Source organism: Macaca fascicularis, chromosome 5 (assembly GCF_037993035.2).
Source record: "Macaca fascicularis isolate 582-1 chromosome 5, T2T-MFA8v1.1".
NCBI classification, from domain to species: domain Eukaryota; kingdom Metazoa; phylum Chordata; class Mammalia; order Primates; family Cercopithecidae; genus Macaca; species Macaca fascicularis.
Genome location: NC_088379.1, coordinates 95,848,208 through 95,862,969, shown reverse-complemented (window position 1 = coordinate 95,862,969; position 14,762 = coordinate 95,848,208). Strand labels below are relative to the sequence as shown.

General features: G+C 35.7%; 1 protein-coding gene across 10 annotated transcripts in view; it reads right to left on the bottom strand.

Annotated features, from left to right (window-relative positions):
* CCSER1 (coiled-coil serine rich protein 1) overlaps nt 1–14,762 on the bottom strand; it is a 1,444,871-nt gene that overhangs the window by 1,268,617 nt on the left and 161,492 nt on the right. For all 10 annotated transcript variants that reach the window (XM_005555429.5, XM_045393364.3, XM_045393365.2 and 7 more), the window contains exons 2-3: nt 8,918–10,282; nt 5,467–5,651 (exon numbers count right to left, since the gene is read on the bottom strand). In XM_005555429.5, the coding sequence (XP_005555486.3) occupies nt 5,467–5,651; nt 8,918–10,241 (1,509 nt within the window). In that variant the 5' untranslated portion in view covers nt 10,242–10,282. The remainder of the gene's footprint in view (nt 1–5,466; nt 5,652–8,917; nt 10,283–14,762) is intronic.

Here is a 14,762-nt window from a genome sequence, read left to right as displayed (position 1 = left end):
CCTATAGTTATGTTTTTACTGTGTCATTCACAGTTTCCACATAAAAGCAGCAGGATGCTAAATGAAAGAAAACATGCTGTGTCAGAGTAAAACTGGCCATAAATGAAAGTTGTGTGAATCACTCAGCACAAACAGTACAGGGCAACTTTGCAAACGCATTTGCTGAGGAATCTGAAGACAATACAACTTTCAAAACCAACGGCTTGTTGCAATGAAAACAAATACTTACAAAAATAGTAAAGATTCCTTGAGTCAAGGAAAAAAGTAAACTTAGTTCACTTAAGATACACATCTCAAGGCCTTTAAGAAAGAGAGAATATTCTCAAGAATAAAACCTGTAACATATATGAATTCTTCAATTTCAGAGATGTTTGCATCTTTTCAACCACAAAGACCAGCACAGTATGAAGCACAAAGTCAGGGCCCATTCAATGTCTTTTGGCAAAAGGGAAAGAGGAGGCAAGCAGTAAATCTAGGTTAATTAAAAGAACCTGGATACAACAAAATATTTGGGAATATGATAGTCATTAAGTGCTCACCAAACCTGAGTCTCCACCTCTAGATACAGGAAAGTGATTATTCTTCTTGGCTGCTTTTGTTTCTAGTTTGGGCCATATGATTAGATCTGACCAATGAGTTGTGAGCAGAAGTAAAGTGATTCTCACAATTCAAAGTATTTTATTACAGGGACCTCCAGAGATCTCTTTCTTTTTTGCCATGGTGAAAGGCAATGTTTGCAAAGTTAGCTGCTTCAACAGCCTGAATACAGGAGGAGACACTGAACAGAACCCCGCCTTCCACAATAACCATGTAGCTTAAGTGAGAAAGAAATCCATATTATATAGAGTTGCTGGATTTGGAAGTTATTTTTTATTTATTTTATTTATTTACTTATTCTTTTTTTTTTTTTGAGAGGGAGTCTCACTTTGTCGTTCAAGCTGGAGTGTAGTGGTGTGATCTTGGCTCACTGCAATCTCCAAGTCCCAGGTTCAGGCCATTCTCTTGCCTCAGCCTCCTGAGAAGCTGGGATTACAGTCACCCACCACCGTGGCTAGCTAATTTTTATATTTTTACAAAATACAAATAGAGACAGGGTTTCACCATCTTGGCCAGGCTGGTCTCGAACTCCTGACCTCAAGCGATACCCCTGCCTCGGCCTCCCAAAGTGCTGGGACTACAGGCTTGAGCCACCACGCCCAGCGGTATTTTTTATCACTTAGCCAAGTTTACCCTGACTCATCCACTTAGGCATTTTTCCTTCCTTTAATGGTACCAGGTCTTTTGTATTGTTCATTATATATGAATCTACTCTCGCATTAACTTTTCTAGAGAGTAATCTTGAAAATATTTAGAATTAGAATTCACTGTGTAAAGCCGTTGGAGAACCCATGACAAATCGTTACATTTATACATTTATATACCATAATCTGGAGAGAAAGTTCCTGAAGTAAGTTCTTTAAAGAAATAAGTTCTTTAACTTTTTTCTAGAATGGCATTTTAAATTTTTTGGACAATCCCAAGGAAGGTATTCAGAAAGTTACTCATTAGAGAAAAATTGGAAAAATACTATAAAGTGGTTTGAAAAAATATAATAAATGTGAACACTTATCAAATTGTTCCAAATTTACTTTGGTTTCTTTTAATAAACCTAAGCAAATCCCAATTTGCTCTCGGCATTTGATGTTTGAAGAGTTCATACATCCTGTCCTTTCCCTTCCAGACTGAAATACCCTAGAAATACATAAAAACAATAGAACCGTGGTATATCTAACTATATCTAATCCATTAGGTAATATCTTTGGTCATTCAGGAAATGCTCAGCATCTTAATAAATAGAGCCATATTTTATTACGAAAATTGAAATCTCCATGAACTACATGAAGGTCTGCATTAATGCTAACATTAAAAATTAGGACTCATGAAGTATTACAAAACTCCCAAGTATGAATATCCTCTTTTGTGACAAAGTTCCTTTTTGATGGGATATCTCTCAGTAAGGACATAGATACTATTCATGAGCATTTCAAGAAACATGACCGCATTTTAAGTTCAGATTAAGCACTAAATATTGTTTCTGTTTTCCTCTTTTGTATCTCTTATAGAATGCTGCAGCCTAGTCTTAGAGCAAGCAAGGTTAGACTGCTTTAAATGTTTTAATTTTATTACACCAAATTGATGCAAACAATTGAAAAATGGCTCAAATTAATTTTAAATCTAATACATTTTCCCAAAAGATTGTAGGATTTGAACCTAGAAAGGATCCAAATCCAGATCCTATCTCTGCCATTTATGAGCTATGTCATTTTAGGCAAGCCGCTTATCTTCTTAGTGCCTTATTTTCCTCTTTTGCAAAATTTCATCACTACAGTATCATTTAATTTATAGTACCGTTGTGAGGACTGGATGTGATAAGACGTGTCAGGCATTAAAAGTAGTCCCTTGGTTCAAGCAAGCATTAAAAACACATGTTTCTATTATATTTGCTTTAAAATAAAATAACTGAACCATGGATGCATTCTTAAATACATGCAGTTGCTTAATTTTGGAAGAGGAATATAGAAATGTGTCACTTTTCACACATAGAGCTACAATTTTCCAAATATATGTCACTTGTTTCACATGTATCTAGAACTAAATAATCCCTACCATTTCTTCCTTACAGTGCTACAAGTAAAAAACATATTTCATGCGTTTTAAATTAATTAAGTGTAAAGTAACTGGCCAGGCATGGTGGCTCACACCTATAATCCCAGCACTTTGGGAGGTGATGTCAGTGGATCACCTGAGGTCAGGAGTTCAAGACCAATCAGGCCAACATGGTGAAACCACATCTCTACTAAAAATACAAAGATTAGCCTGGCATGGTAGCACACACTTGTGGTCCCAACTACTCAAGAGGCTGAGTCACAAGAATCACTTGAACCAGGGAGGGGAGGTTGCAGTGAGCCAAGATTACACCACTGCACTCCAGCCTGGGTGACAGAGCGAGGCTCTGCCTTAAAAAACTGAAAATGAAAATTAAAAAATGAATAAACTGTAAAGTAACTGAAAGATGAGACATAACTTGTGAAATCCAAAGGAAGATGGTAAGATCATGAAGTAGTTTTTGGTAGTTCTCTTTAGGAATTTCAAAAGTTCCAGTATTTAATTCAGTAATTTTCATCTGTAAATCCAATGAACATGTACAATATTTTAAGTTTTTGTTCCAACCCTGATAGACTGTCCACCACCATGGCAGTGGTGTCTTTCTGCCATCTAGTGGAAAAACTATACTACTACAGGCACACTTTTAAAAACTTAAATATAAGGCCCTCAAACAAACAAAACCACTTCTTTTGTTTCTTAAGTTTTAAATCTTAAAAGTGGATCTGAGGGCTGGGCGCGGTGGCCCACGCTTGTAATCCCAGCACTCTGGGAGGCTGAGGCGGGTGGATCACTTGAGGTCAGGAGTTCAAAACCAGCCTGGCCAACATGGTGAAACCCCATCTCTACTAAAAATACAAAAATTAGCCGGGCATGGTGGCGGGTGCCTGTAATCCCAGCTACTCAGGAGGCTGAGGCAGGAGAATTGCTTGAACCTGGGCAGTGGAGGTTGCAGTGAACCAAGATCGTGCCAGTGCACTCCAGCCTGGGCGACAGAGCAAGACTCTGTCTCAAAAAAAAAAAAAAAAAAAACCTAAACCTGAGAAGAGTGACTTTGTGATATTATAAGCACTTTTTACATTTTATTTATGTATGTATGTATGTATTTATTTATTTTATTGAGACCAGGTCTCACTCTGTTGCCCAGGCTGAAGTGCGGGGTCGCAATAACTCACTGCAGCCTCCAACTCCTGGACCCAAGTGATCCTCCCACATCAGCCTTCTGAGTAGCTGGGACTACAGGTGTAAGCCACCACTTCTAGCTAATTATTAAATTTTTTTTTAGAGACGAGTTCTCGATACTTTGCCTAGGCTGGTCTCAAACTAGAATTACTTAAATTAAATGCAGTATGAAAAACACATGAGATATGAGAGAATATGTAAAAGGCACAACTTTCAAAGTTGAATAGTGTACCCCTATTAACATAAATACCTCTCCATGAAGAAATAGTGAAAATGTTGTGATGATAAATGTTTTGTAATACTTCATTAGTCCTAACTTTTAATGGTGCATCAACTGGAAATCTTTTTTAACAAATTTTCATACTTAGATCAAAAATATCCATTGCAACAATAATAATACAACAGCCAATGCACAAAAGAACAAAATGAAGCATGAAATATATATTTCCATATGTAAAAATGTAAACACACACTCACATAGTCATTTTTTAGTGTAATGGAAACAAGATGCCTATTATCATTGGCTATTTTGTGGTTACAAATTTGCTCAGGATTAAGAAATGGCCACACCAGAAAAAATGATTAAAACCTCTAACATCAAGCACAGTGATTTTGCTATCACACAATGTTACCTTACTAACTTAAGGCTTCTTCACAAAATAATTATCAGATCTCAATTACCTAATATTTTCATTTGAAACCCAATTACATAAAATAATAGAGATATCATAAGTGATTAATTTTTGAGGATTTTTCACATATATACATGGATAGGTAGGTAGAAAGATTATTTTAAAGGAACATTTTAGACAATAGATGTTAAATACTCTGCTGAAAAAGGACACATCTGTGAGAAGGTGAGCAAAGTGATCTCCAAAAGGCAATCACACTCTAATACTTGTGAAACCTGAGGCCAAATGGACCCAAAGCTGCAGTTCACCCCTCATCTCTTCCCATCCCTGAGTCTGTCTCATACTATGAGGGAGCTTCATACTAATGCCTCTGTGACACCCTAGTTCACACATAAAAACTCAGACCATGCCTCTCCCTATACACCCCACCTCCACCCTCATACTAAAAGCAGGTTCTACAATTTGGACCAGGAATAGGGTATCTTGATTACCTCCAATGTATGCAAGCATTGGATGGGCATTTCACATTGGTCCTCATAAGCTTCACACCAACTCCTCACCCTTTGTGGAAGGGCACTGCAGGAGGACAGTGAGGTTAGGGTCTACTAGGGACTAAGAGTGGTACCGGAGTCAGTGTGATTTACAAAAGGGTATTTTCTAGAGGGCTATATGGTGGAGAGAGGATGCGAAATAATGGTGTCAAAGGAGATCCTCATGTTCAGCATTTTTCCTAGTTTCTGTATTCAAGGGTCTTGTTCTAGAATAAAGAATGTCAAACTTTCCATGGAAGCAAGGAAGACAGGAACTAAAGACAGCTGTCATGGTGAACTCCATCCTGATCTAGACGAAAAATTTGTTTCTCTGACTTGTAATGTCAACTATGGAAACAAATTTTCCCTTCAAATATGAGGTGTTTATCCTATAGTCTGTGTTCATTCTGCAAGAGGCATGAACATACCAGATACAGACAGTATTATTCTATTAGAGACAGACGTATGTATATACTTACCAAACTGTTCATTTTTGAAGATGAAGAACCTGCTCTTTGCTTTCTTAAACTATTAACTTCTTCTATATTTCCATCTTTTGGTTTCAAAATCATTCTGCTACTCCCTGCAGTGCCTTCTGACGAGGATCGCAGTCTCCTCTCTATAAATCTTCCTTCACGAAATGGACTGAGACTACTGGCAAGAACTATGGAAAGGAAAATAAATAAAAATGAAAGTAAATATTTAAATGTACTTTTTACAAATGTCCCACTGAGAGATCGCGGAAAACTCTTAGTGTTATTCAAAGCTTCTCTATCATGAGAAAACTTTTACATATATAGCATCAGTTTAGTTCACTTAATCATGTTATCTCTTTGAAGCCCAAAACTTTTGGAGTCATCCTTGGTTGCTTCATAGCTCACATTAATCACATAAACAAACCCTGTCCTTATTTCCTTCAAACTGTATACAGAATCTGATTCCTTCTACCTCTCTTTCTAAGACCCTGGACCAAATCCAATCTATGCTTGTTTGGTTACTGCAATATTTGCTACAATTCTCCTGCCTCTGCCTACTCCCATCTGCCTCTCCACCCCCAACACAAACTACATTCCACATGGTAGCCAGAATCATACACTTAAAACATAAATGAGAGCCATCACCACCACTCTTCTAGATAAAAGGTGATGTTTTCCAAATGGCATAACATATTCTTCATAATACGACCTATATGACTGCTCTTTCTGTCCACAAACCAGGGACAGGAGGGGCACCCTGTTCACCTGCTCACCTCTATAACCTCATGTCCTGCTCTGCCCTCCATCACTCTGCTCCTGCTACACTGGACACCTGCTGCTCTGGTACATCACCAGCATGCTCCAGCCCCACACAGCCTTTGACCCACAACCTTGCACTAATAATATTTCTCTCAAATATCTATATGACATATTCTTTAAGTTCCTTCAAACCTTTACCAATATGTTACCTTGGGTATCATCCCACTCACATTTAAAAATGCAAACTGCAATCCCACCTCTGCTTCCTAAGCCTTTATTCTGCTTTAAACTTACCCTCAGCAGTTATCACCATCTGATATAAATAGCATGTTAACTGAGTATCCCCGGTAGAAAGTAAGCCTCAGGAAGGCAGGGATCTAGGCCTATTTTGTGTACTGCTACATACCTACTGCCCAATATAGTGTTAAAACCATAAATATTTGCTGAATGAATGAATGAGTAAATGAATAAATTGTTCTAATTAGCCTCATCTACTAGTTTAAAGACTGTCCAGAATCTATTAGTCCAATACATAGCAGTTCTTTTAAAATAACTTTTTAAGCCAATGAATACAAGTTAAATTGTCAGATAACTCAACATTTTATTGTTAGTTCTGATATGATTGTACACCTAATACACTTAGATGTGTATCAAGTACTGGCTTAAATGTTTCATACAAAATACAAACTAAATTTAGCATTATGAAGGTTAGTGTCTACAGCAAATGTTTATTGGATAAAATGCATTTACTTAGCTGTTTTTAAAACTTTAAACTTCAAAATTATAAAATCCTTATAAATAGAACACAAATATTTTCACAAACTAAAGGATAGTATACTGTCTTTGTTGACATTACCAGCCTATTTATTCAAGAATAGCCAACACATTATCAAATCAGCAAAATTAATGTGTTATTCTGTTACAATTAGGATCTAAATCAACATATTAATAGTCTCCAAGATAATTGGTCATTCTTTAATTTCCAGAGAGAGAAACATACACAGTATTCAATTAGGCTTTGAGGAAAGTCATCATTACTAAATAAGAATTAGATATGTCAGGATAATTACATTTCTATCCCTTTTTGATATAATTTAAAAACTTCCTGACTTTCAATATCAAGTCCATCATTTGCTAACAATGTGACCCTATACAATTATTTAACTTATTATAAATCTTAGTTATTAATATGACATGCAAAATTTTTATAAGGACTATATAAAATAGTGCATTCAATTTTCTTAGTACATTTTTGGGCACATATTAATTGTACAAAAGGGTAACCATCATCATCATTATCATATTCTCATGATTGTATTACAGGTAAAGAAGCTACGCATATATGACTAAAGCCAAGACCACAGACAAGAATACAAAGTTCAAAAAATGGACAAAACATGGTCAGGTGCATAAAAGTGATCTTGTATCAAATGGGAAAAGTATTAAGACAGCTGGAAAATTAAGTCTTGTATTTAAAACTTTAAAATTTCATGTTTATGGATGAACTATATAATCCTATTACTTGTGACATTATGTTATATAAATTTTATTTCATATTTTAAGTAATGACATGTAGTAAAGCATAGTTATGGAGAGCCAGAGCTTTGGATTCAGAGTTGTAATTTGACTGCACTACTTACCAGCTGTATGATTCTTTAGCCTCTGTTCTCACATTTGTAAAATGGGAAACATAGGAGCCTACCTCATAGGATTTGTATCCCAATAATTGAATTACTAGTTTTGTGATTGTCGACACACAATTTACCTTTGCTCCCATTTTCTTGCCTGCAAAATAGCTTATAATAATAGTAGCAATTTCAATCATTTTAATTAATGTATATAAAGTAATATCTAGGACATAATCACCTCCAAATTTGGGGAAATTAGTAGTAGTAGTAGTAGTAGCATTAATGATAGCAGAGAAAAAGGAATTAAAATATGTCTAAGACAGCCCAGCAGGTGGTATTTTTCAATAATTATCTTGAACTGAATTTCATGTTAAAAAAACAAAATTTTCTGTAGCCATATTAGAGTAATTCATATATACTACCACTTTTTTTAAACTAAAGAGAAGGTGTCCAAAATTGCAGAGTTAATGTCAGAGGCAGGGTTGAAACCTGTCTCCAGCTTCCAAAGATAGGTTATTTTTAAGCTTACAATTCTGTTTTTGTATCTAGAGATAGGAATTATTTATATTGAAACACAGATCCTATTTAATAATGAAAGCTTAGTTAACAAAGGAAATAATGTTAAATTATACAAATTTTATAGTGATTTTAGCTGGAATATATCAATTTCACTAAATAAGAAATACCAATGCCTCTATAACAAACTCTATAAAAGACAGTCCTTACTTTGGAGAAATCCACATTGCAAACAGAATTAGTTTCCTTTCACTTTCTTCTGAAGGTGCTCCAATAAGCACCATAACTAAGAGGCTGCTTCTTAGTTATGGATAACATAACCAAGAAAAAATGAATAATATTGCTGAATTACATTTTCAACCTAATACAATTGATGTAAGTTTAAAATCAAGCAGGGGAAACATTTAACACAAATTATAAATAGGAAAACCATTTTGAAAGTGAAAAACAAGAAAAATGTGGTTTCCATTTATGAGATGGAATAAGAAAACTGAATAAAGTACAATGAAAATCAATTCATATCATTTGTTACACAAAGAAAATCAGCATACCTTTGGCAGGATTTGCTTCATATCCATATGACGTTTTGTTAAAAATATGATGATCACCAGAAGTAGGTATTATCTTTGAATCTGAAATAGGATGGATCCCTTTAACATGTTCAGCTATTGCTTTATGTTGCTCATAAAATCCAAGTTTCCTTGGAGAGTCTGTCCCCAACATTGTTTCACCATTTTGTAACCCTATATTTTCTTCTCTTTCAGTATGTGCTGGTAGGTTATTCTCTGAGTGCCTCACACTTGTAGCAGGTAGTTCAGCAATTTGTAATAACACTTCCTTCTGATTAGCAGCAGAGGTTTCTGGTAAGGAATTAGATTCAGTGCTACATTGACCCTCTAACCTATATTTCCCGGGAGACATAATTGCACAGGGGACAGTTCCCATAAGTTCTATTGTTGTCTTTGTAACAGCAGCAGGATTGAGAGACATCTGAGAGGTAGAATCATTGTGGCCAAAGTTGTCACAGTGGGATGCCATGCTTCCACTTTTAGAAAATGCATCCGTTTCAGACACAGAATCTTCAGTCAAGGCTAAAAATTCTGAAGGTGTCTGAGCTGTGGTAAGATCAGCAGAAAGCAAAGGAGATTGTAAAGAGCTTCCTGCCCGTTCCGTTACATCCACAGAGCAGGATGGCGAAGCTCTTACTAACACAGGTTCTCTCTCTTGGTACTGTGTAACTTCCAATGAGAATTCAGACTGCTGTACCAGTGAAATAGATTGGCTCTGTAGAACTGGCTTAGAAAATTTATAGTGAGATGAAAAAGATTTAGGGAGTAGCTTCCTTGTTGACTGCTTAACAGAACGGCGAGTTTGGTCTTCTGTGAAACCAGAATCATCCCCTTCACTTTTGCCGGAACTTAGACAATTTATAAAGACATTCTTGTTAGTTGAGTGCTCTTTTTCCCTTTCAAAGTCCTCTGTCAAAGATCTTGTTATCTTCTTATTTCGTGAACTACTAAAACCAACAGAATGTCTTCCCCTGGTCTTAATATGTTCTTCCAAACTCAGTTTCTGCATATTGCTGTGACCAGGTTGAGCACCATTTGAAATACTAAGGTTCTGGTTGGTAGGTTCTTGCTTAGGCTCACTCCCCTTCTTATGGTGGAAGCTAATGGAAGGAGTACGGAATATGCTCCTCCGTTTACCTGTGCTACCTGAGCTTGAGTTAGTGCTGGAAGGAGAGGAACTGTGGACACCAACTGTATTACTGGAAGAAGGTGAAGAAGGAAGAGAATCATGTCTTCTGCTAATACTTCTTCTGAATATCGGCAACCGGGAGACCAGGGTAGATCGTCTTGATCCTGAGTCCCCCATTGGGACTCCAAGGCTTGCACTGTGAAAGCCAACTTAGCAGCCTGAGAAAGGTTAAAACAAAAAGAACAAGTCAATAGAATTCAAGTACAAATAATACATTTTAAAACAAAATACTGTTTTTCAAGACACGAAATAGAATTCGGTTTATACTAAAACAATCAATAACAAAAATCTGATACCTAATAAACGTTTTTGAATTTATAAGTAGTAAAAATGATCCAATAACTTGTACTGATATTTTATAGTGATGCAAACATTTTAAGATTAACAAAAATATTTAAAGTTTATTCAAGAGTGTTGGCTTTGGAGACACCAGGTATTTAAGACCCAGACTTACTACTTATAGCTGTTCCATAATTTTAGTAAACTGTTTATTCTTAACTTTTTATGTTTTTTTTTAGATGCAGTAGGCACGTGACAGACATAATAATTTCTGTCTGGGTAAATGCACCACCATGAGTCTTGTCAGAGACCACTAGAAGTATTTTCATTTTATACCACATGATTCAACAAGGTCCTGATGGGAGCTCAACAGAATCATAAACAAGACAATGGTATAGCCTGACACCACCATCAGCACTCAAAGAAAAACCAATTGCTATAGACTTTTTTTTCTCTCTTTTTTTTTCTCTCTCTCTCTTTTTTAAATTATACTTTAAGTTCTAGGGTATATGTGCACAACATGCAGGTTTGTTACATATGTATTCATGTGCCATGTTGGTGTGCTGCACCCATTAACTGGTCATTTACAATAGGTATTTCTCTTATTGCCATCCCTCCCCCTTCCCCCGACCCCACCACAAGTTTGATTTGGGAAGCTGAGAGATAAGCAGGCCATTGGAAGAAGAAACTAAATCACAAGGATATAACGTAGGGTTACAAACAAGTTAAACTTATGAGAGAACCACAGGTGTCAGTTGAAGAAAATGCTTGAATAAAAACTAAGACAGTTGGTAACGTTGAGAGAAGTGAGAATACATACTGAGAGAATCAGAAGCATAGAAAATTTATGAACCATATTAATGTCAGTATATTCAGGGTATCAATGGAGAAGATAAAGGAGGAGAAGGACAAGGGTGAGGAGAGGTGGCAGCTACAACTCATCAACTTCGACGTACCAGGTACTTCCCAACAGATTATCTCTTTCACACCTTGTATTTCTAGAAATAGGTAATAAGACTATGAACATTTTACAACAGAAAAGCAACTTGTGTAATGTCATTCAGCCAACACTTGGCAAAACAGGAATAAAAAACCAAGCCTTATCTAACTATGGGGTAAGCTTATAATCAGCATGGTACATACTACATTCACTAATTAGTCATGAGCTCCTACTGCTGAATGAAGGCCCTGCTATGTTTCTACATCAGGGATTCAAACTTGTACAGCAAATATTGTTATTCTAGTGACCACCATTTTTCACTGATTTTTAAACTGTACCTGATTTGGATGCTATTTTATTTATGAGTTTTGCTTAATCCTTCAACTGTAATGCACCCTCTCCCTTTGTAAATTGAATCAGATTCTGTTTCATTTTCTTAGTTTTTACAACCAAAACTACCTGACTAAAAATTAATACTATACAAAATTTAAAATCCTCTATTTTATCATCCTTGTAAATATGAGAATTGATCAAGTAAAATACTTTCATTTCCTTGAAAAAGTATGTGACAAAAATGATGAATATTTGCTTTTAGATATTCATTCATAACTATTTAATATTTTTCTCCAAACAACATAAAATCTGACATATTTGTATTATAAGATTTTTTGTGGATGATTTTTCACTACAGTCAATGACTTTAATTTTAAAACTTGATTTTATTTTTAATTCACAGATGACAATTGTATATACTTATGAGGTATAATGTGATTTTTGGTATGTGTTTATATTATAAAATAATTAAGCAAATTAACATACCTATCACCTCATATACATACCATTTTTTGTACTGACAGCATTTAAAATGTACTCCTTTATCCATTTTGAAATATGCAGTACATTATTATTAACTATAGTCACCATGCTGTGTAATCAATCTCTAAAACTTATTTCTCCTGTCTAACTGAAACTCTGTACCTTCTGAACATTATTTCCCCATTCCCCTGGCCCCAACACCCCAGCCCCCGGTCTTACCATCCCGGTCTCTGGTAACCATTCTACTTTCTACTTCTATGAGTTTAATGATTTAGATTCCATATATAAGGGAGATCATGCAATATTTGTCTGTCTGTGTCTAGGTTATTTCATTGAGCATAATGTCCTCCAGGTTTATCCATGTTGTGACATGTGACAGAATTTCTTTTTTAGGCTGAATAGCATTTCATTATATATATAAACCACATTTTCTTAATCCATTCATCCACAGATGTACACTTAGGTTTGTTGTATATCTTGGCTATCATGAATAATGATGCAATAAGCATAGGAGTACAGATATCTCTTTGACATACTGATTTCAATTGTTTGGCTATATACCCAGACTATATGCCCAGAAGTAGGATTGCTGGATCATATGATAGTTCTATCTTTAGTTTTGGAGGAACCTCCATACTGTGTTCCACAGAGGCTGTGCTAATTTACATCCCCACCAACAGTGTGCAAGAGTTCCCTTTTCTCCATATGAATTTGAATTTAAATCAAACTATATGTGAACCACTCCCAAAACATTTCAGTATTCTTGTAAGGCTTTGCTTGAAGAAAACCTAAAACATAAACATACATTTTAGCTCTTAAAATTGTTCACAAATAAAAATGTGTGATTTTCCTCACAGCTTAGATTTTCCAAAGTGTATACAATGAATAATACATGTTTTCATGACTATATTCTTTAAAATGTTTCAACCAACATCATTCACAGCCATGATTTTTTTCACTTACATGCAACATTTATTTCCATTCAATGCCTATTGAAGAATTTTTCTCTAATTAGAACATAATCAACCATAATGATTTGCAGCTGGTTGTGAACCTATAGCCTTCAATGCCTGAATGTCAAAATATCAACCAGCATTACTGAAATACTCAAAATTTATGTATATTAAATATTTATTGGCCATTTTTGAAGTATTTTCTGCATATGGAGCAGCATTAAAAGTAAAAGAGTCAGTCCCATATCTCTTTAGCAAGTATTCAAAGGATCTAACTGACGAAAAAAAAAATTTTAAACAATTTTATAATCACTCTTGCTCTTAAATACTTAATGAAAACCACCAGACTTCCACTGGGCACAAATAATCTATTAAGGTCAGTGATATGTTTGTCCTAATTTCTTTAAGTAAAAACATCATAGATACCAAAAGGTATCTGCACATTATTGAATAACCTGGAGTAGATACAAATCTACTAGAGATAAATATCCTTCACATGTCTTTTATTTTTAACATGAACTCATATTTCCCTTGAGAGCTTCCCAGCTAAATAAGGAGAAAATAGACTATAGATCAGGATTATCCATATTCTTTAGGTAAGCTCTTTAAAGCTTGGATGCTGTCTACATTTCCAGATTCATTACTCTTCTCACACTTCATGATCCATTTACACTGATGACTGTCATTTTCTTATCTTTCTTTCCTTTTCCTTTTCTTTCTTTCTTTGTTTTTTGTTTTGTTTTGTTTTTTTGTTTTGTTTTGTTTTTGGAGACAAAGTCTTGCTCTGTCACCCAGGCTAGAATGCAGTGGAGAGAACATAGCTAACTGCAGCCTCAAATTCATGTGCTCAAGCTATCCTTCTACCTCAGCCTCCCAAGTAGCTGGGACTACAGGCATACAGCATCATGCCCAATTAACTTTAAAAAAAAAGTTTCATAGAGACAGAGTCTTGCTATGTTGCACAGGCTGATCTCAAACTCCTGGCCTCAAACAATCCTCCTGCCTCGGTGTCCCAAAGTGTTGGGAGCCCAGGCATGAGCCACTGCACTTGGTCATGACTGCCATTTTCTGATCACTTTCACCTTCAAGACCTTTGGAGATTTAGGTCCACCAGCTTGGGATGCCCTTCCTGTAACTCCAACATGGCAAAAGCCTCCTACTTTAGTTTTGGAGGAACCTCCATACTGTGTTCCACAGAGGCTGTGCTAATTTACATCCCCACCAACAGTGTGCAAGAGTTCCCTTTTCTCCATATGAATTTGAATTTAAATCAAACTATATGTGAACCACTTCCAAAACATTGCCCCTTCCAAGTTGCCATCCCTGACACTCTTTCCCTACCTGACAACCCATTCCCACTGTCTCCCATCCTGGAAATGGTACTCCTCCTTTACATTTCCTCAAGTATTAGCTTACATAGTAAGCATCTGTTTATTTATCTCAAGTTACTATTTTGTCTTAATGACAAAAACCACTTCTCCTTAATTTGATACCCAGTGCCTGAGAAAATATGCAATTTGTACCTATAGAGTACACAGATTTCTATGTTTTAACTTCAACACTTCAGGATTTCAAGCCTACATAAACATATTTTCTGTCTCACTGCCATGAATAAATCTTATAATCCTGAGGGTAATTATGCTAAATTAC